The sequence below is a fragment of the Neoarthrinium moseri genome, assembly GCF_022829205.1.
Source record: "Neoarthrinium moseri strain CBS 164.80 chromosome Unknown scaffold11_Wmoseri_CBS_16480, whole genome shotgun sequence".
In the NCBI taxonomy this organism is placed as follows: Eukaryota; Fungi; Ascomycota; class Sordariomycetes; order Amphisphaeriales; family Apiosporaceae; genus Neoarthrinium; species Neoarthrinium moseri.
Genome location: NW_026055125.1, coordinates 26910 through 47782, shown reverse-complemented (window position 1 = coordinate 47782; position 20873 = coordinate 26910). Strand labels below are relative to the sequence as shown.

The window sequence follows — 20873 nt, the reverse complement described above, 5'->3', positions numbered from 1 at the left end:
GCGATTCGACAACCACGACGACGACGACGACGACGACGACAGCCATGGCTGATAACTCCCGTTCATCCTCGTCCTCCAAGACCAAGACGGTGCGGTCCCAGAAGATCCAATTGCCCTCGCCAACCGACGAGCGCATGCACGACGAGTCTCTCGACCGCGCCCTCCCCATACGCAGCCATACACCGGGCCACCTCTCGTCCAAGAGCCAGAGCCACAGCAGGCGGAAAGCCTCCGAGTCCTCGATACGACAGCGCTCGCAGTCCGTGGCAACTAAGAGCGCATACACCACCCATCCGCCCTCGCAGCCGCCACCCTCGGTCAAGCCGATATCCAACGGCGATGGCGACGGGTCACGGAACACGGTCGGCCAGAGCTCCTCCACAGACGGCGCCGAAGGGAAGCGGCCACCCCCGATGCGTTCGACCTCCGCGATAGCCGGGAAGCCATCCTCCACATCCATCTCGTCGTCACCAACCGCCGCCCGCAAGACCAGCGCCGCGCCAAAGCCGCGCGGAGCTTTCGTACCCTTCCCCCCGCTCCAGGATCCCAAGACGGCCCCGGACGTGCCGGCGGCGCCCTCCTCCGGCATGTACTGGTCGCTGGCGCCAGTGTCGGGCGCCTCACACACGCCGCTGCGCGCGCACACCATGACGCTGGTGGGGAGCAACGTCTTCGTCTTCGGGGGCTGCGACTCGCGCGCCTGCTTCAACGAGCTGTACGTCCTCGACGCCGACTCGTTCCACTGGAGCAGTCCGCAGGTCGTCGGCGACATCCCGGTGCCCCTGCGCGCCATGACGTGCACCGCCGTCGGCAAGAAGCTGGTGGTCTTTGGCGGCGGCGACGGCCCCGCCTACTACAACGACATCTATGTCCTCGACACGGTCAACTTCCGGTGGCACCGGCCCCGGGTCGTGGGCGACAAGATCCCGAGCGCCCGCAGGGCGCACACGGCGTGCCTATACAAGAACGGGATCTACGTGTTTGGCGGCGGGGATGGCGTCCGGGCGTTGAATGATGTGTGGAGGCTCGATGTCGCGGACACGAATAAGATGAGCTGGAAGCTGGTTTCGGGCCCTTCGTCGGGCAGCCCCGGTCGGGACAACAAGCCCAAGGCGAGGGGTTATCACACGGCGAACATGGTGGGCAGCAAGCTGATCATCTACGGCGGCTCGGACGGCGGCGAGTGCTTCAACGACGTCTGGGTGTACGACGTGGATACGCAGGTGTGGAAGGCGGTCACGATACCGATCACGTTCCGGCGGCTGTCGCACACGTCGACCATCGTGGGCTCGTACCTCTTCGTCGTCGGCGGCCATGACGGCAACGACTACTCCAACGACGTGCTGCTGCTCAACCTGGTCACCATGACCTGGGACAAGCGCAAGGTCTACGGGCTCCCGCCCAGCGGTCGCGGCTACCACGGCACGGTGCTGTACGATAGCCGGCTGATCATGATAGGCGGGTTCGACGGCGGCGAGGTCTTCAGCGATGTCTGGCTGCTGGAGCTAGCCGTCCATTCGTATTACTCGCAGATCAGCCACTTTACGATCGAGGTTTGAGTTCACTTTGTTGCTGCTCTTCAGAAAAGCGAGCGAGCGAGCGAGATATAGAAGAAGTAGGCCGAGCCTTGGCAAAATGTACGGCTTTTTTGTATGGATCTGCCACGATATACCAACATACCAGACAGAGTGAGAGAGAGACAGCGAGGGACACTAGAGAAAGGTTATGAGGCCTGATTTGGTCCCACATCGCAGGGCGACGGAGAGCAACGCGTGGTCAGTTTGGATGGGCATCTGGAAAAGAGATTAGGTGTTAACTTGCTTTTGAATGGTTATCATGGGGGACAGCGGAGATCAGCCGGAATGATGTATGACATTTGCGGAATCCCCTTTCTAGAAGGTATCGTACATAGCGATGTGTGTATATGATGATTTTTTTTGTACTTTGTCTCTATTGCTATTACAACCACACCGGTTTTGCGAGTGCTGTTTGCCCTTCTCTATGTCCAACCCTTGTGTTATGTAGAAGCACACACTCTCTTCTTAAGAGCAGACGCCAAAGATGTGTTGGTACAATAGTCTTCCAAGCGCGAAATTCAGAATGCTGACCCAATGCCCCCCCCCCCCAACTCCGGACGCAAACCATGGGATGCAATTCAGTACCGGACCTAAGCTCCGAACTTTTCTACAACCAAAAAAACGCCCGCTGTTCTCGTTTCCTCCCTCGTTTACTGCGCCTGCTTCTCCTCCGGCTTCTCGCTCTTCTTTCCGCCGTTGCCGTTCTGCTTGGCGGCATCTCGCTCCTTCATCCGGCGCTCCTCGGCGGCGACCATGTCCTTCCACAGGTCCTGGCCCTCGTACTCCTCCTTGTGGATGCGCTTCTCGATCAGCTGCTTGTGCTCGGGGTCGTTGGGGTCGATGACCTTGACGGTCTCCCAGCGGCCCTCGCCCTTGCGCGCGTCGGCCGTCTCGAAGGCGGCCGTGGCCACCAGCACGGCCAGGGTCAGGCCCTGGGCGTAGACACGGGCCTGGACGATCTTCTGCGACGTCGACAGGTACTTGTTGCGGCCGACAATGGCGGCGGCGACGCCCATGGCGGCGACCCAGGAGCCGAAGACGATGGAGTAGCGGTTGTTCTTGCCCCACTGCTGGAAGCGCTGCATGGGGGTCTCCTGCTCGCGGGCCAGCTCCATGGCGCGCGTCGCCTCGTCCTTGTAGAAGTTCATAGGGTTGTTGTGCTTGTGGAAGTCATTGCTCCAGGCCTCGGCGTTGACGATGGCGCCGAACGTGGCCGACGACGATACCAGGAAGGACCGGAACGGCAGCGTCAGCCCCCGGAACGCCGGGTACCGCCTCGACGCGCCGAGCACGCCGATGAGGCCGAGACCGAATCCTAGCGAGCCGCCGATGAAGCCGCCCTTGAGGACGGCGCTGTAGTGCGCCTGCTCTTCTTCCTTGGAGACGACCTTCATGTTGGCGGTGGGCGATGTGCGGGTCCCCGAGCTGATGGCAAGTTCTGGTTGCTGCCGATTTGGTCAGGCGATGCGAAATCCGAGGTGAGTTGTTGCAGATGAGATGTTGTCGCAATTGTATCGCTGATATCCTAGGATACTGGTGGGTTGGCGTATGATATGATGGGGAATGAAATATCTCGCAAATGCCAGACGGACGGTAGCCTTATCGTCGCGTTTAGTGGTTGTTGGGCACTGGTAGGCTACTTGAATTTTATGATGCTGCAAGGGAACAAGCAAGAGCGTTTCGTTGCGCGCACCCGCCAGATTGCTGCTTTATAACAGAAATGCCTCGCAAAGGTCGGTGTCGCTTACGCTGAGTGAGTTTATTTTTTTATTTTTTACAAATAGCCACGATATTTTCTAGGAGCTACGCAATGTAGACGTCGGGGGTTCGTTGACATCATCGCCCGACAGTGGGCTGATAATGCCGTCGCGTGTTGGTGCTGTTCAAATCCCGATGTGCCCGAATTATTCCCGCCCCGCGCTCGAGGCTGCGCTGCGACGGTGGCAGCTGCAGGAACGAGAGCCTCCAGCTGCCGGCCGCTTTCAGGGTCCTGTCCCGCCTCAGCTCGCCGTTTGGTCGTTGTTTTGTCGGCCGTCCAGGGCGTCTTCGGCATTTGCTCGAGTTCCACCGCCGGCGTTGGCGCACTTCAGGGCTGACCATGCCTTTTAAGCTTTCCATCAGACGTGTGCATGTTCGCCGCATTCCGGGACGCCTCGACTCCCGAGCAAATGTAAGGTTCTGCCACATGCGAGATGCCGTGCAGATATGGTACTGCAGCAGACGCCATCCAGTCAGACGGTCTGACTTTGACTCAAGTCGCAGCGAGAAGGAAGTCTCATCCGAAGCACCCACCGGGGTGTAGACCCGTTCTCGCTCATGGGCGCAAGAATCGTTACACGCCAGCCTTGGATGCGTGAAGCATCTTGCGATGGTGCATTAGTCATGTCATCAGTCACAGTACATCCAAGTTTTTTGTAGAAAATGGTGGACCAACGCCGTGAGTGAGAGAGGCCAAGGAACAAAGTACTCATGCGCCCTCACGGGCCTCCCCCTTGATGTCCATGTTATTCACATGAGAGAAAATACAGAAAATGGACTTGTTCATCCCGATGCTGTAAGGTCTTTTTGTGGGCAAGCATTGCAGCCTGTCGATAAAATTATTCGACGTCGTCCTAGCATCGTGAAGCAAAGCCGCGGTATTGCGAGGCAAGCAAAACGTCGGGCTTCGGGATCCGACGCCTGGCCACCAGGACTCCAACCAGGATTCAAGGATGGAGACCTCGCGCTTGATGGATTTGTGCCCCCCGGATATCGCAATATCTCTATCTACACAGGCCAGATCCAACATGTGGTCCCAGTCGGGATGTACCCCGATCTCTGTTCAGATCCCTCAGGCTTGTGGGCTCGCTGCTGGCTGCTGGGTCGCAGAGGACCCTGACAATCTGACTGCCTGATGCGGGATTGTCCCCCTTCTAGAAGCCTTCTAGGACGGACCGTACCCTTGTCGCTTAGCTTGGCGCCTCGCTGCTTCGGCGCAAGGGGCGAGGCTGCATGGAATGGGTTCCGTCTGCACATTCTTTCTGCCAAAATTATCCTCGCTTTCTCGGAGTTCTCGTCCGGGCTGACGACGGGCGCTATTTTGGCCTTTGCCGTCGTCGGAAGAGACCGTCGGGCTTGGCAGGAGTCGTCACGCGCTAGCTGTACCGGCAGGAGGGCTTGAGAAAAAAAAATTTGGCCCGACTTTACTAATACTCGAATTAACACCACTATTCGCTACCAGCTGGAGTCATCTAAACCAAGTCCAATAGCTTGAGTGCCTATCGTGAAGATCGCCATTCCATGTCGCCGCATGAGGATTATTATTCATCCCCCTGGTGGATTAATGCTATACAAGCTTGCATGAGCATATAGTAGAGAGGAGGAGCTTGTTTACGGATGGCGGCTGCTCCGACACAGTGAAGATCTGGACCCATCAACAGGACCATCAGCTAATGTGCTCATTACATGTGTTCTCAGCGCCGACTGGGAGTAATTGCGTTAGTGCTATTGTACAGCATATTACCGGTGCAATTCAATGTAATGACAAGGACATCGTGGCATATGCCATAGACGTACCGCGGCTCGGAGATGAGCTTAGCTGAGCATAGAAACAGGCCACTCCTGGAAGCCGAGTCCATTTCCACCACCCTCGGTAAAGGCCCTCATTCCTCCACTGGAAGAGGAGACCCAGGAAGGCCTCCATAACTTGGGCACACGTCCTCCGCGGGGGAGGGGTTAAAGGTGGGCACTTGGTGTTTTGGCAATGTCAACTTATACTTACCTTCCTAGGTAGGCACATTAGACTAGAACGTGACTGGCAAAGGGGCAGTAGTTTGATTGGCGACTGAATTGTACAGATCTGAGCGTGGTGTTGGTGTGGTCCAAGAGGACACACGATGCCCAAAGCTTTGGTATCGGTGATAGGTGTTGCGCGACGATCAGGACCCTGAATTTTGAAAGTCACGATACCCGCTGGGAAACCCCTGTGTTTCTTGGTGGCCCAAGGCGAGCACCAGGGCGGTTGGTCGCATGGTCACCATCCATGGATGGATCCTTGGGGGCCCACAGCCACTAGGCGGGTTGGCTGGGGGCTTAGGGGGATTTCCCCTCCCCAAACGGTGTTTTCAGGGTCCCCCTACAGCACTGCTGCAGAAGCTTCCAAAGCTTCCAGGCCAGGACCAGGAGTCTGGGACAGCCTGAAGCGACCCGCACCAAGCGACCCATCCTCCTGTTGCCCGCCAGCCGCGGCTCCCAAGGCGGTCAGGGCGGTGTGCAATATCCGTAAAACAGCTCGTACCGCATCCGGCAGGGAGCTGCAGCACCAACGGGAAATTGCGAGCCCCGGGTTGTGCTTGCGAGCACGAGGCATGATGTCAATTCATCGGTCAATCTGAACGGAGGTCTGCGGAGCGATGTTACGCGCAGTGTTCCAGATATCAACGACCGTCCTGATGGACTGGAGGCGACACGGCCGAGTCGATACTGTGGGTATTATAGGGCGACAGCAGTCTCGAGACGAGGGATCTAGAGTCTAGAACGACTTGTTGATCTCGTCAGGAACAGCCCAACAGAGATGCCGCTCAGCCGGGTAGGGCTCACACTTACACACGCCTTAGTGCCCGTAGACTCGAGCGGAGGCGAAACGATGGTGATGGTTAAGAAGCTCCAGTCGGACTTCAGTCGGACCAGTCAGCTTAGATCGCTTTTGACACACACCTGCCGAGAGCTAATAGTGAGCGGATGGACACGCTACCGGCTTTAACAGTCCAGTATAGAGCGACCCATTGACCGCATGGAAGCCACGATGATACCTAGCTTCCAAGCTGGTTGGAGGCAGCATGGCGCCTTGGTGCTGTTGGCTTTTGCGCGGCTGGAGGCATTCGCAGAATCATAGTCAAACAAGCATAGAGATATAACAGCCTGAGCGTCACTCTGAAAACCAAGTTAATTTCTCTGTGCGAAGAGTCAACCCACAGTGTATACTACGTAGAAAGCAATCTTGCCGAGTCTCCAAGATGGAAGCGGGACCTCTCCACCCAAGCTTGCTATGCGATGCCCGATTCTTTGCAGGAGATCTACACTTAGCTATGTCATGCATCTTGGTTACGTGACGAGTCGAGACTGGACATGCAGGCCGGGCTTGGGTAGCAAGGTATCGATCGCATAGGCAGCGCCCTAGACCACAGACCTAACACAGCTCCCATCTTGCTAAGTTAGTAGAGATCGATGGGCCTTCGAAGGAATCGGGACTAGCATGATTGGTGGTATACTCGGTGCTTAGCCCGCACAAGTGAGGCTTCGAGGCCTCAGCTCTCGAGTAAGTCTGTTCAGCTCAACCCCAAACTCTGCAAGGGCCATCGTCGCCTCCCCAGGCTATCAAGGCTATGTTAGTTGGTAGAGGCAATGGTGCGCATCTCGCCTTGTCAGCTGCATGCCAGGGTTGCCTGATCCGGTAACCCAATGTCAACAGTCCGTGAGACACGGACGCCCCCTTGCTCCCAGCCCTCTCAGAGGCCAGCTTCATCTAGGAGACCCAGAACCCCACCAATAGGATGTTACAGCCATGTCCCCAAGGGACTTTGGAGTGGCTATCCTTAGGCTAGCTAGCATGCTGCCGCCCAATGGCGTTTCCCGGACCACTATTGGCCATTAAACAATCCCAGCACTCGACGGTATGAGTCAAGCAACTCCTACGAACGGGCTGGTGAACCACGGACAGTCTGTTCCTGTGGCCGCTTGGGGTCCCGATCGCGATAACTAGCCCTGGGGTACAGGCCGGTCCCGTCAGCTCGAATTGCAGGAGTCAGCAACGTTGAGAGGGAGTGTAAGCAATCAATACCAGTAGCACGAAACCAATCATGGCGGGATTGAAGGTAGCGTGCTGCATTGCAGATGTTGCAGTAAGAATTGCGATATTGCGAGTCATTGATATAACGTCTCCGGCACCATTCCGCCTTTTGCCTTACGCCCCCAACTGCTTAGCCGGAGTTACTTCCTCCCTCATATTCCGGACGGGACTCGTCCGACTGGTGCGCAGGATCGAAGCCAACTCGTGTTGCACCATTGAGGCCTGTAGACTCGACACCAGGCCGACTTAATGCGTATCGGTAGTGTGTTGCCATGATAGAGCGCTTGTATGCACTTGACTTCCGATAGCTACTACCATGGCATCAAACTATCGTTGCCGTCTCCATCTGAACGGAGGAGACTAGCGCTCGTGGCCTCCAGGGACCGCAGGCCGTCGACGTCAGTTGATCATCGTGCGCGACATCATCGTGGAGAAGCGCTGAGGCCGGGGGTCACGGCGAGGTCAAGGGCAGGCAAGTCCGATTACTTGCTCCATGAGGGATCAGGACCGCCAAGATCAACGCAAGAGATTATCCCGTCGCAGCGGGACCCATTGGTAGCGAATCCCACAGCGTCGGCTTTCCTCAATCGGTGTGAATCGAATTGATTGCAGGTCCCCAACCGTGTGTGCTTCACACCATCTTTCCAACCTTGTGCGTCTTCACCGCACCGACTGCATGTAAGTGATAAGCAGGTTGACTCGAGTATGCCCACCCCAGACTACATCGCATACCAACAATTGCAAATACAAAACACACCACAGGAGCAGACCAACCTCATGGGCCCTTCGCTGGTCTGGGCTGCACTACTATTGATCGACGACATCTGGCTCGGTATGGCTAGCAAGGGGTTGAGCTCGAGTCGCTCGGGGAATGCGTGCATCCACGATCAAGACTTAACTCTATCTGGCGCTCATATTCGAGCACCCCTAGCTCTCCTGGTATCGACCTAGTAACTAGAAAAACCAGCAACAGACCAGCAGGAGGTCCAATGCTATCCATAGATGCATAATACAAAATCATTATTCCTTCCGTCCGTACGGATCGCACAGACACTTTGACAGCTCATCATTCTGCTTCTCTGACACCCATCAATTCGAACTGTGTTGTGTGCAACGCGTGGCGGTTCTCCACACAAGGTTACCAGTCTCACGATATCCAAGTTACTGTGTACGTCGAACGACACCCTACAGCAGGGTAACGCAGCTCTCTCCAACAGCGACATCCGGGCATCACCCACGATCTGCCCAACACTCAACTCCTGTGTATCGTCTCCCCCCCGCCCCCCCTGGGCGTCAAGGCCACGGCAGGCAAGCATTACGTCTTTCGCTCTCATAGCCTCTCCAACTCGCTCCCGGATCGGGGATCATCAATCAATCAATCAACAGGCTATCTACCCCAAATCCAACTTTGGAGGGAATACACTTTCCTGAGTCATTGACCCGACCCCGTTTAAGGTTTGTTCGCATGTGGCATCTGCAGCCACCACCAGGACGCTCCACAAACGCCAGGCCAGAGTGTCTCTCGGAGAGGCAATTTGCCTTCGATATCCCAGAACCCACGAGGCGGCGCTAAAGGGCGATCTGAAGTCATCCGTCGCATCGCCGCAAGAGAGTCGCACGCCGACGCAACGCAGCTGCTGCACCCAAGCACCAAGCTGGCCCTGCCTGGTTTTCTCTCTCCAAGCGAAAGCACATGAACAAAAGCGGCTCTTTGGCAGCTCCCCTGTACCCTGAGCTGGTTGCGTTATTACATACATAACCACATAGAAGCGCCAGGCCCGTCACTGCTGCCCCTAGTCTTCTATTACGTCCCAAGTCCCGGCCACTTGTTAAGGCTTCCCTGTCCTCGACATCTGCTCGAGAGAAAGCGCCAACCCAGCCCAACCCAGACGCACACCATCCCTACACCAACGCATCACCAGCGCCCCATTTCCGCCGTTCTTGTTATTACTTACCGCCCGTGTTTCCCTTCCGTCCCCGAGGCACTGGGTGGGAATCCTAGAAGCAAAGCAGAGCAGAGCAAGACGTTACCGCATCTGCTGTACATAGACCGCAGTTCCCGCTACGTACTCGGTTTACTTGTTCGTACTACAAACAGTTTTTTTATTTTTTTACCTTTGGGGACTGTCCCGCGCAGCGCTCCCGCAGAATCTACCGGCCCTCCAGTACTTGTTCTTTTTGGGCCCATTCTTCCGCCGCTATTCCGCCCAATCCCCACAGGCCTACTGCCATGAAGGGCATAAGTTCTTGGTTAACGGGCATGACGGGGTCTCCAACGACTAATAGTACCGAGCACCCGTCAGCCAGCCGCACAAGCCCCGACGCATTCACTGGCGGTTCCGCTGTCGCTCCTACACCTTCTTCCTCACACTCCGTCGATTCGCCTTCGCCCTCACCACAGCCCGCCACTCCCGACGACTCGACACCAGTCTTTGCCGCCCGTCGCAACGTATTTGGCGACTGCGCTCCCGCTCCTCTCAAGACTGACGGCATCGCCACGCCCAACATCCGCGGCTCGGCCAGTGCATCGCCAGTTGATCGCTACCTTACGCCCGACGGCAGACTGAAGGAGGTCGAGGCCCCTCCTCCCACCATCACCACCACCGCCGCCGCTGCCGACACCTTGACCAACTACCAACTGCACGACCAGGACTTCGACATGACGACCGGACCAAACCTCGAGCCGGCCTTTGGCCGCTCCCGCCAGGACTCCTTCGTGAGCACGGGGCCCAAGCCCATCTCCATGAATGCCAACAACATTCGTGACCAAGGCCGCGGCCGCCGCGAGTCGCTCGCCGGCAGTCTCATGAACGGCATGAGCTGGGGAGGCATCTCCGTCGGTAGTTATATTAGAGATGAGTAAGTTGTCTCTCGCCTAACCTGTCGCTTGACGCCGTGCTGCCCACTATGGGACGTTGTTTGAGACACGCCCGGCGCACGCATCCATCTCGACCTCGGGCACCTGCTGATTATACTCGCGATAGTTTGGCCATGGCTGGCACGTCGCCCTTCCTGGGCGCCCAGTCGCCGCACTCGAACTCGTATGTCCCCAAGATGGAGGCCGAGTTCCTGCGCAACTTCATATGTTGCGACCAGCAACTAGACACCATGCACGACCTTTTGCGCCATTATGAGACAGTTCACACGAATTCGAACTCTCAGGTGAGACCAAACGTTATGGGGCACCGCCTCTCCATTAGCAGGCCATCCATCTCGAATGGATCGGCTAGTGGCAGACGGGACTCGCAGGGCTTCCCGCCTCAGGGCCAGTTCGGCCTTGGGCAGCAGAACAGGTCCGCGCTCGGCAACGGTAATGCCGGCTTCGGCTTTGGGGGCATGCAGATGGGCAGACAACAGTCCGGCATGCAGAAGTCCTCTGGTCTGATGGACATGACTACCAATGATGAGTTGGAAACCATAGGCGACATGGAGATGGACGATGCTGTCGGCCCAATGGAACTTGACGACAGCAATCAACGGGCTATCCAGCAGACTCGCCAGATGTTTGGTCAACAGCAGCGCCCTCAGCTGTCTCTCAACCTGAATGGCACGGGCATGTCGCAACAAGCCCTGCGGACCTCGCAGCCCTCGACGCCCGGTGCTTCAGGCTTTGGCTTCCAGAACAATCCGACTGTCTCTTCCGTTAACACACCAACCCTGGCGACGACGCAAACGCAGAACAACCCGCTGGCCGCAAATAACGACGATCCAATGTCGGCTGTTGCCAATATGAACCTGGGCGACTTCTCTGCATTTGGTAGCGATCTCTCCAGCTTCATTGACGATCCGGCGAAGCGGTTGTACAGCCCCAATAACAACAGCGCCTTGGCTCAGCAGCGCCTGCAGCAGCAGATGGCCCAGTTCGGGCTGGACCAGTCGCAGTTTGCGGATATTACCGACCCGCAGCAGATGGCAATAATCCAGCGCGCCATCGGCACAACCAACGGAACTATAGTCATGCCCCCCGAAGAGGACAAGCCTTTCAAGTGTCCTGTCATCGGGTGTGAGAAGGCATACAAGAATCAAAACGGGTTGAAGTGAGTTTCATCTTTTCTCTCGTCGTGTCCCTTTTCCCTCGTCCCCCCTCTGGTTCTTTGTTCCCGCCCGCAATAATTTATTTCTTATCGCTAATCGATAATGCAGATACCACAAGCAACACGGCCACCAAACCCAGCAGCTGCATGAAAACGGAGACGGTACGTTTTCCATCGTCAACCCGGAGACGTCGGCACCGTATCCTGGCGAAATGGGTATGGAGAAAGAAAAGCCCCACAAGTGCGAGTACTGCAATAAACGGTATAAGAACCTTAACGGTCTCAAATACGTGAGTTCTCCCCCGCAGTAAACGGCGTCCGCTTCCTTACTGATTGATGTCTTGAAGCACAAACAACACTCGCCTGCCTGTGAGGCTGCCGCCCAGGTTGCCGGTCTCAAGGCGGCTTGGGCTGCCAATGCCAGCAACCAGATGAATCTCAATATGTCCAACATGTCGACCCCCACCATGTCTGGTCTTTCCATGGGCGCGCTGAACATGTCGGGGCTCCCCGGGATCGGCGAGGACATGCAGATGTGATTCACCCCAGTTGCTGCATTAGCTACCACGATTGGATACTCGGGTGTTGCACACTCGGCTCGTGGTCTTGGTCCGCCAACTCAACTCAATATTGTCGCCACCTCCCCCGACCTCCTCTCTATATGAAAACACCGCATAGACAGATGCAACACTGCACATAGACTGGATGTTTCGGCTGCTGCTACATTCGCACTGCGGCCTCACTTCTCTCATTCGGCTCGGAAAAGTTGTCAATTTTCTGCATTGGCCGGCGTTACTGCGTTGTTGTTTTTTCCCTTCGGGAGACTCTCGCCCCATATACCCCCGATAGACTTTACGTGGAATTCTACTGCTTGCATCCGTATCTCGCCTGTGCATCTTGCACAGGGCAGCGTACTTTATCCGCCGAGCAATCTGGAATGGCTCGGCGTCGAGCCTCCTCGGTGCTTACTGTGTTCCTATACTGTCAACATCTCAGTCAGGATACATACGTGGGTGAGGAGAGCGAGCGTTTTATTTCGAGGAGTGCGAGGAGCAGGGACTTCCAAGCATGCAAGATGGCATCCGCTTAATGAACCTTTGATGACCTGTCGGGGCAATGACTCTTGTACATTTAGTATTACCCGACGCTCATACAGCATCGGCAGAAGCCATCTCCGGCTGCTTATAGACACGATATGTTACGTCTCCTATTCTTTAGTGCTACATGTCTGGGACCCTAGCCTGGTGCTGCTTGCTCTGGTTGGAGGAAGTCTTCCATACGCAGCCCCTTTCCATTGTGGCAGACTTGGTGTTGGCAAGATTACAGTGAACAACAGTAAGGTACGAGTCACGGTCACCAGGACACCTTGTATACATGATCATTTGCAGGAGAGTTTAAATGCTTATCTAGGTGTGAAGTCTTCACGGCGTACAAAGGAACCTACATAAGATAATCATTTCATTACTATAGAGCTGATATACTCATGCCGTGGGATGGGATACACCGCAGCAGGTAGTTACCGCCACAAACCCTTTCATAGCTCACTTCTTACTTACAACATGCTACGGCGCCTCGCCATCTGCCTCGTCTCCGCTCCGAATTGCCCGTCCCATCGTTCTAGTATCGCGATCCTCGATTAGATACTGACGTAATCTCGAGCGGTTTCCGAGCGGCCTTCATGTTTTATCAATGATAATCTTGACTGGTTCCATTCACGAGATCTTGATCAGAAGCTACCTATGCCCGGTTTCTGGCCGGGCAGTTATAGAGCGACTTCCGCGATCAAGCCAGCGACACCCGCAATAATACTCTGACTATGGGGTTTCCAGCTCGTTATGGACTTAATCGCCGGGCTGGTGTGTTATCAGCCTTGAACGTTGTTGGAGGCTGATGATAGTTCCGAGCTACAGCCAGGGCCCCACGGCGTTGCGAGACTGACGACATCGCCCGATCCACTACCCGAAACCAACGCAAGACATCATGGCGGGATGAGGTCCATCACGTATGTGGGCAGGAGTATTCCGCAAGCCCCTCGGATGCCAGAACCTTGGCAAGCTTTCTCCCCCGGGGCCCGACTCCCCGCGATCCCTGCGCAGGGCCGAACATGGCCGGGACAAGACTCATGCAGCCCAGACGCACCATTGAACCTTTTCCCCAGGCTTTCTGTTTCCCACAGCACCTCCGTCTTGCATGTGTCGTCCGATCCTTGACCCGCAACGCTGTTCCAAGGTTGCATGTCTGACTTCATCCTACATACATGGCAGCTCCGCGTCTGGGACACATTTGGCATGGCAGACAAGAGACAGGGCCCTGAGCCGCCTTATCCTAGCGTAAACCTTAGATAACGAGGCGCCCCCAATGCGCGCAATCGAGAGTTTCCATAGGGCTTTCCGAGCAAAACCACCAACGCCCCAGGCTTCAACTCAATTCACCACCACCCCGGCAACTTCCCTTACCTCATCCGCTCCCCCGTTATCCTTTGGCTTCTCTTCCACCCCGATCACAAGCCAAAGCCCAAGGTATCACTCTCTAGGGATATACTCTAGTCCCAACGCAGAAAATGCAGATCAATCTAGAGTTTCCCGCTACGGGCTTACCGCATCGAGCGGGCATGCCTTCTGGGCTCCCGTCCAAGCTGTCCTCTACAGACTATAATACCTATCGGCAGGAACCTGGTCCGCCTCCGCCGGCCGAGTGGCCGCCTCCCCACCGCCCTCTTCCCAAGGCGAGGAACGTCTTCCGCCCGCGTTGTGCCCCCTTCCGGACGATCGAGTCCTGTTCGGCCTAGCGCACGCCCGTCTTGTCTTCCTGGCTTGGTACTGTACGAGTTACTGTAACTGACTTACAGGTTTCCGCCCCCATGGCAATTGCCTACTGTGTAAGCCGACCCGCCGCGCGGGCGCTCAGAACTGCCCTATTGCGGGTGCAAGTCGCCAGGGGCCATTGCATGGGAACCTGCCCCCCTGGTCACTACGTAATGATCCCCGACGAGACACCCGTCCGTATCTCGGCCGGTACTCGGCTGACACATAAAACACCATGGCTGGCAAGCTGGGGGCTCTTCAGCTGATTGACGATACCCGGCTGGGCCCCGACCGGGGACCGTGAGTTCTGATTTATACCTGCGATCCCGATCTCTGGACAACAGCCCCCCCTTGCGATGGAGCCGCAAACACGACCAGGTTGCCGGGGGGTTACGGGGTCACCACCACCTGGGAAATGCATTGTCGCAAGCGTGGCTCGGGGCGGGATCTGTCATATCCAATGAACATCTCTACGTTGCCCAGTCGCTCGGTATGTTAAAAGTGGTGAAGCAGTTCAGTGGTGTAATAGTATTAAACTAGTGCCCGTCATTCCAGGCTTGTCAGGGAGCAGGCCCGCTGTGAGCACCCACATCTCGACTCCGTTCTCTCTAGAGTAGCGCGGCAGCGTGGGCAGCGCACATGGCGGACATGGGTTAATGGGCAACGGCCGTTTAGGTGGGACCTTGGGTCTTCGGGAAATCGTACTCCAGTCAGGCTCCACAGGCTACGCGTTCTTGGCAGATACTGTTGCTACTCGGTGATGACAATACGTCATTGTAAGCAACTGCATAGATTGAGGTATTCCTAGCGTACGCGCTGATGCTCCCCGTGCATGCATGTCAAGTCCATTGTATGCCAAATCCGATAACTCCCCGCAGAAAAGACTTCTCCAAGCAAAGTACAATGATGGCCGTCCCAATTCTAGCCTAGCCCTATGCAGATGGTGATGATGTTGTCGTCGTTACTCGTATACGTCGTGTAGCTTGAGGGTCGACCAGCGGAAGCACGTCTCCCAGATGATAAGAGGCTATCATGGCGGATACCTGGGCTCCGCAGCCAGGCAGAGGCTCACGCTAAATCCATACCCTCCGAATCATCGATATCGGAGGGCAAGGCTTGGGTTCGATCACTGCTGACACTGTCTTTCCGGGACATGCCATCGTACGGTCCGCTGTGCACCCCGTCGACGTATTCAAGCTCGTCGCCTCCAATAACGCGCCCCTCCGTGTCGATCTCCTGAGAGAGCTCGACGAGGGCGTTGCGCGGTAACTTCAGGAAGCCCGGCGTTCGCACGATGCGGCCCCAGTTCATCAGGCAGTAGGTCGCCGCACGTTTCCTCAGCCATTCTTCGTTTGCGAGCCCAGCGCAATACCAGATGATACAGGCGTGGACCACGTCGAGCTCCTTGGAGAGCCTGTTGACGCAGAGTAGACGTAGATGAGGAATGTTGTAAATGTTGGACATGACCAAGAGCCCTGCCACATCAGCCAGGTCTGTCACCCCGTCATCCGCATGTATACTATCGGTATACAAGTAGTAGAGAAAGGCTTTCACCACACTGTATGGTTCTGGGATATGCATCTTCTTGGTGTGGAACTCAGCCATCTGAGCATTGTAGAGCCTGGCGAAGTGTGGCCAGCGTGCCTGTAGGATGAGTTTGTGTACATGGATCGGGGGCGAAGTAGGGGCGTCGGGAGCAAGCCAATTCTGGTTGTCGGCTTCGCCTGCCCGGACGTGGCTGGAGCTCATCATGTCGTCTTCTTCATAGTCGCCAGCCAGGGCCGTGATGACAAAGTCGGTTCCGCTCCCAGATTCCGGGGGTTGGTTGAACAGTTTAGCAAGGTCAAGACCCAGGCCTTTCGAGGGCTGCTCCGAGACTCTGTGAGCCGAGGGGCGAGATAGCTCTGCCCGAGTTTCCGGAACATTGTTCCCAAGGAACCCGTAACGTCGGAGGTCGATTTCCATTATTTCACTCAAGTATTCCTCGAACCCGGTAGGACCGAGATCACCTCCTATATTGTCTTGAGGGCAGCCCAGCAGCCAGGCTTTCGTGCCATCCTCGTTCATAGTACAGTAATGCCATCGGTAGCCAGTCTTGAAGATTTCACGACCTTCAGCTAGCTTCTGCCAACGCAGACTGCCGAGATCGAGTGCAGACAGGGAACACTCTTTCGAGGTAATTGTCCCACCTGGCGTTACAAAATCCAGTAGAGTCCCGGACGAGTATAGGTGATAGTGCGCTCCAGAGCCTTGGGATGGAACATTGAGCCCAGACATAAATTTCAAAGAGGATATGGCGCCAGGAGCCATGGGCGCATATGTTTTCAGTTGGAACGATGGCGTGTTGACCTGAGCTGTCCGTGAATTGGCTGCGTAACCTGAAGCCCCGATTACTCCGTTTCCGGTGATCGAGTATGGCTGACGGGGAGAATCTGCGACCCGGTTCAAGGGAGTGTGTCGATCTACAGTGCCAAACTGGGGAGACGAGTCGAAGGCCGGGCTGCCCTTCAGGTCGAGCCACCATAAATCCCCGATCTTGTCCATGTCCTCGCTGAGACCGCCGAAAACCCATACCCTGTCGTTCCAGATGTGGGCAGAATGATCAAACCTCCCAACGAAGCGCCATGACTTGGACCATGTGAAGGTCTTGAGGTCCAGGTAACAGATGTCATCCAAGACGTAATTGTCATGCCCCGTGATACCACCAACAATGAACAACTTGTCCTCGTGCAGCACGGCGGCGTGCCGGGCACGGCCCTTGGGAACGGGGCCGGTAACTTGAGGTTGGGTCCAGTGTGCCGTTCTCAGATCGAAGATGATGAGATCGGATAGATAGGTACGATGCTCGTTCTCACCGCCGAACACTAACAGCTTGTCGCCTTGATATAGAGTAGCGGTATGGCCTAGAGGGTCTCATCAGCGATGCTGGCCGCCAGCCTACGGGGTATACATGCCATAATACGCCAGACTTACCCATTCGGACACCAGGAATGTCCCCATAATTGTCCACGAGGCTCCATTGGTGGCTTGCAAGGTCCAGCTTCAGCACATGGTTGTACACTTCGTCGGTGTACTGGTCGAAACCACCAAAGGCAACGATCTGGTTGTTTCCACAGTAGGTGACAGAGGCATTGACCAAGCAGGCAGGGCGCTGACCGAGGGTCCTGGTGACTTTGGGACGGTAATTCCCGTCGACCATGGTCCTTCCCTTGACGGGCGAGTTGGGCATGACGAAGGTGTTATTCGAAGAGGCGACGGACACGGGCGTCGGGGCGTTGGAGCCCATGGGCGTGAAGGACACGGCGGGCGGTGGCGCTGGGGCATGCGGGAGCAAGGTCATGGAAGAGGAGGCCGAGGGGCCACCGAAGATGGACGATTGGGCGCCCGAGGCCGGCGTCGAGGGTTGGGCCATGGTGAAGCTGAGGCGGGCAGACAGCGGGCAGAAGACGGGCGGTTTGCTTTGCTCTCGTTGGTAGTTGGAACGGGAAGGTGCCGCTAAGTGGGCATCTCGGGACCCAATGCGCTGGCGGAGGACGGCGAGTGCTCGGCGCACGAAACACAAAGACTCGACGGAGACAATGGACGGGCGCGACACGCGGGACCAGCAGGACTAGCGGGACGGGCGCTGGCTGGAGCAGTCGCGATACACGACGTATGCTGTACCGCGGAGGAGCAGAAGCTGTTGCGATCCGACGGGTGACACGGCGGATGCGCCTGACGGGATACGGTGTCGTGGGCGTGGACGTGGACGTGGATGTGGGGTTGGACTTGGACTGGCAGTGACTGAGTGATGAGACGGAATCCACAATCGGGCGTTGCGGTCGGTGGTCTTTGGTCGCTTCCGGGATGCGGGATGCGGGATGCGGGCAAGGACAAGGAAAGAGAAAGGCCGCCGCTGCCGACGCCGCAGCCCGCCGGCCAGCCAACGCGGCGCCACCGCACGGACCTGCCGGCGAGCACAGCTCAGCCACCCAGCCCCGTCAGTTCCCCCCTTTCGACTCGTGCGGCGGTTGCCCTGTGAGACGCTTTTCCCTGCGGCCCCACACTAAGTCAACATAAAGATCCCGAGTGAAGGCGTGCAATTCAACGTCTCTCTTCCTCCTCTCTCTCCCATAAACCAAACCACCTCTACAGTCCGTACCACCCTCTCCCTCCTCTCGAGGCCTCGTCCCGAGCTCCTCGCTCCTCGCTCCCACATCTACGCCTCGCGCAAGCAATCTGCAACCACAGTCCACTAGATCTCATCGCTGCCCGCAGCCATTTGATCGCCCCGCCGACTTACAGCCGTTCTTCGTGAAGGCCACCTTCGATTAATCGAGCACAACGACAGAGAATACTAACCAGATACAACACTTTCCAGGAACCATTAACTTGAGTCTCTTGGAGCTCGTTCGATTTATTTCGGAGCTTCCAACACCTCCTTCGTAGCAGTTTCATGTGCATATCGTCGGAGTAAACTCACCCCCCACCCACCCCCACCAGATACCCGTCATCTCAGACATCATGGCCTCAGTTGCAGTATCTACCCCTCTCAAGTCCCACGCCGGACTCTTCTCCTCCCGCACCGCTGGCGGTCGCATGCCCCTGACTCCTTCTCCTCGCCAACGCCAAGCCACCGCCCCCGTCGCCGTGAACTTGGACTCGTCCCCCTTCACCCCCGAGAGAAAGTCGAATGCGGCCGGCAAGTCGGTCTACGGAGGAAACCTGTCTTCACACTTTGCCAAGGCCTCGTCGAGGTCCCACCGCGACTCGCCCAAGTCCAACATCGCCCGTGGTGTCTCCACTCCCCGCAAGGCTCTCGAGCTTGGCGTGTCAGACTTCACCCTCGTCGGTACGGGCAATACCAAGACCCCCGCCAGCTCCAAGAAGGCGCCCTTGAGGTCAAAGTCGAACAAGACCACCATCTCCTACGCTGCCGACCGCTTCATTCCCAACCGCAGCAACAGCTCGGCCATTGCCAACAAGGGCTCTGGCAAGCTCGACGTCCAGGACAAGCAGAGACCCAAGACCAGCAACGGCGAGAGCTCCACGGTCCTGTCCTCGGCGGCCGATGATGCCATTGCCGCGCTCGAGGGCCTCAACATCAATGACGATGACGCCGCCACGTACTCTCGGCCCTCGCCCAACAGCGTTGCCTACCAAGACTCGCTGGCCAGCGCCTGCGGGGTCAGCCTCAACACGCGTATCCTGCAGTTCAAGCCCGCACCCCCCGAGTCGTCCAAGCCCATCGACCTCAGACAGCAGTACAACCGCCCCCTGAAGTCGGCCACCAACTCGGCCCAGTTCCGCCGCCGTGTGGCCACTGCCCCTGAGCGAGTCCTGGACGCCCCTGGTCTCATTGATGACTACTACTTGAACCTGCTCGACTGGAGCTCCGGCAACCAGGTCGCCATCGGCCTGGAGCGCAATGTCTACGTCTGGTCTGCCGATGAGGGCAGCGTCAGCTGTCTTCTGGAGACCAGCCCCGACACGTACGTCAGCAGTGTCAAGTGGTCTGGCGATGGTGCCTACGTCAGCGTCGGCCTCGGCACTGGCGAGGTGCAGATCTGGGATGTCGCTGAAGGTCAGAAGATCCGCAGCATGTTCGGCCACGATACCCGTGTCGGCGTCATGGGCTGGAACAAGCACCTTCTCTCCACCGGCGCCCGCAGCGGCCTCGTGTTCAACCACGATGTCCGCATCGCCGAGCACAAGATTGCCGAGCTCGTTTCCCACACCTCGGAGGTCTGCGGCCTTGAGTGGCGCGGCGATGGTGCTCAGCTCGCTACTGGCGGCAACGACAACCTGGTGTCGATCTGGGATGCCCGTTCCCTGGCCGTCCCCAAGTTCACCAAGACCAACCACAAGGCGGCCGTCAAGGCTCTTGCCTGGTGCCCGTGGAACGCCAACCTTCTTGCCACCGGCGGAGGTTCGTACGACCGCCACATCCACTTCTGGAACACCACCTCGGGTGCCCGCGTCAACAGCATCGACACCGGATCTCAGGTCACCAGCTTGCGCTGGAGCACGACCTACAAGGAGATCGTCAGCTCGAGCGGTTTCCCGGACAACTCTCTCAGCATCTGGAGCTATCCCACCATGGTCCGCAACGTTGAGATCCCGGCCCACGAGAGCCGTGTTCTCCACAGCTGCCTGAGCCCGGACGGCCAGATGCTTGCGACTGCCGGTAAGTGACCTTTGCGCCCGAACACGACCTGATCGAGAGAGTCCTGACTAACACGCGCTGCCTAGCTGCCGACGAGAGCTTGAAGTTCTGGAAGGTGTTTGAGAAGAAGGCGGGCGCTTCGGCCGGTGTTGGTGCAAGTGGCTCCTCCAGCAAGGCCCAGATGACCAAGCAGATGACCATCCGATAACTGCAGAACTGCCAGTATATGTCAGCATCATCGTCAACAGTAGGTAAACACAATTCCTTTCTGGCATGATTGGGTACTGCGGTTTCAAGTCTTTCAGCGCGGAGTTCAGTGTTCGTTTGATACCCGCTCGCTTGCAGAGACTCGGCTGGATTTTTGCCTTGGTCATGAGATACGAATTGTGCAAGCATGCACGCACGCCTTGGGGGATAGCACTTTGCATCCGGAGTTTTTGGGAGTTTGCCATTGTACATTAAGTTGCAGAGAAGAACATGATTTGC

General features: G+C 57.0%; 5 protein-coding genes across 5 annotated transcripts; 3 read left to right on the top strand and 2 right to left on the bottom strand.

Moving 5' to 3' along the window:
• Positions 1 to 44: 44 nt before the first annotated feature.
• Positions 45 to 1559, top strand: JN550_004141 (uncharacterized protein; the record flags this gene model as incomplete). Its single annotated transcript, XM_049315624.1, has 1 exon — positions 45 to 1559. One exon carries the CDS (start codon positions 45 to 47, stop codon positions 1557 to 1559), a length of 1515 nt encoding a protein of 504 aa, XP_049173679.1.
• A 668-nt stretch (positions 1560 to 2227) lies between these two features.
• Positions 2228 to 2971, bottom strand: JN550_004140 (uncharacterized protein; the record flags this gene model as incomplete). The annotated part of the gene is made up of 1 exon (XM_049315623.1): positions 2228 to 2971. One exon carries the CDS (start codon positions 2969 to 2971, stop codon positions 2228 to 2230), a length of 744 nt encoding a protein of 247 aa, XP_049173678.1.
• A 6663-nt stretch (positions 2972 to 9634) lies between these two features.
• Positions 9635 to 11977, top strand: JN550_004139 (uncharacterized protein; the record flags this gene model as incomplete). The annotated part of the gene is made up of 4 exons (XM_049315621.1): positions 9635 to 10263; positions 10389 to 11441; positions 11548 to 11728; positions 11786 to 11977. 4 exons carry the CDS (start codon positions 9635 to 9637, stop codon positions 11975 to 11977), a joined length of 2055 nt encoding a protein of 684 aa, XP_049173677.1.
• A 3333-nt stretch (positions 11978 to 15310) lies between these two features.
• JN550_004138 (uncharacterized protein) lies at positions 15311 to 17654 on the bottom strand (the record flags this gene model as incomplete). The annotated part of the gene is made up of 2 exons (XM_049315620.1): positions 15311 to 17145; positions 17216 to 17654. The coding sequence occupies 2 exons, from the start codon at positions 17652 to 17654 to the stop codon at positions 15311 to 15313; spliced, it is 2274 nt and encodes a 757-aa protein (XP_049173676.1).
• Positions 17655 to 18745: 1091 nt separating this feature from the next.
• JN550_004137 (uncharacterized protein) lies at positions 18746 to 20595 on the top strand (the record flags this gene model as incomplete). Its single annotated transcript, XM_049315619.1, has 2 exons — positions 18746 to 20408; positions 20474 to 20595. 2 exons carry the CDS (start codon positions 18746 to 18748, stop codon positions 20593 to 20595), a joined length of 1785 nt encoding a protein of 594 aa, XP_049173675.1.
• Positions 20596 to 20873: the final 278 nt, after the last annotated feature.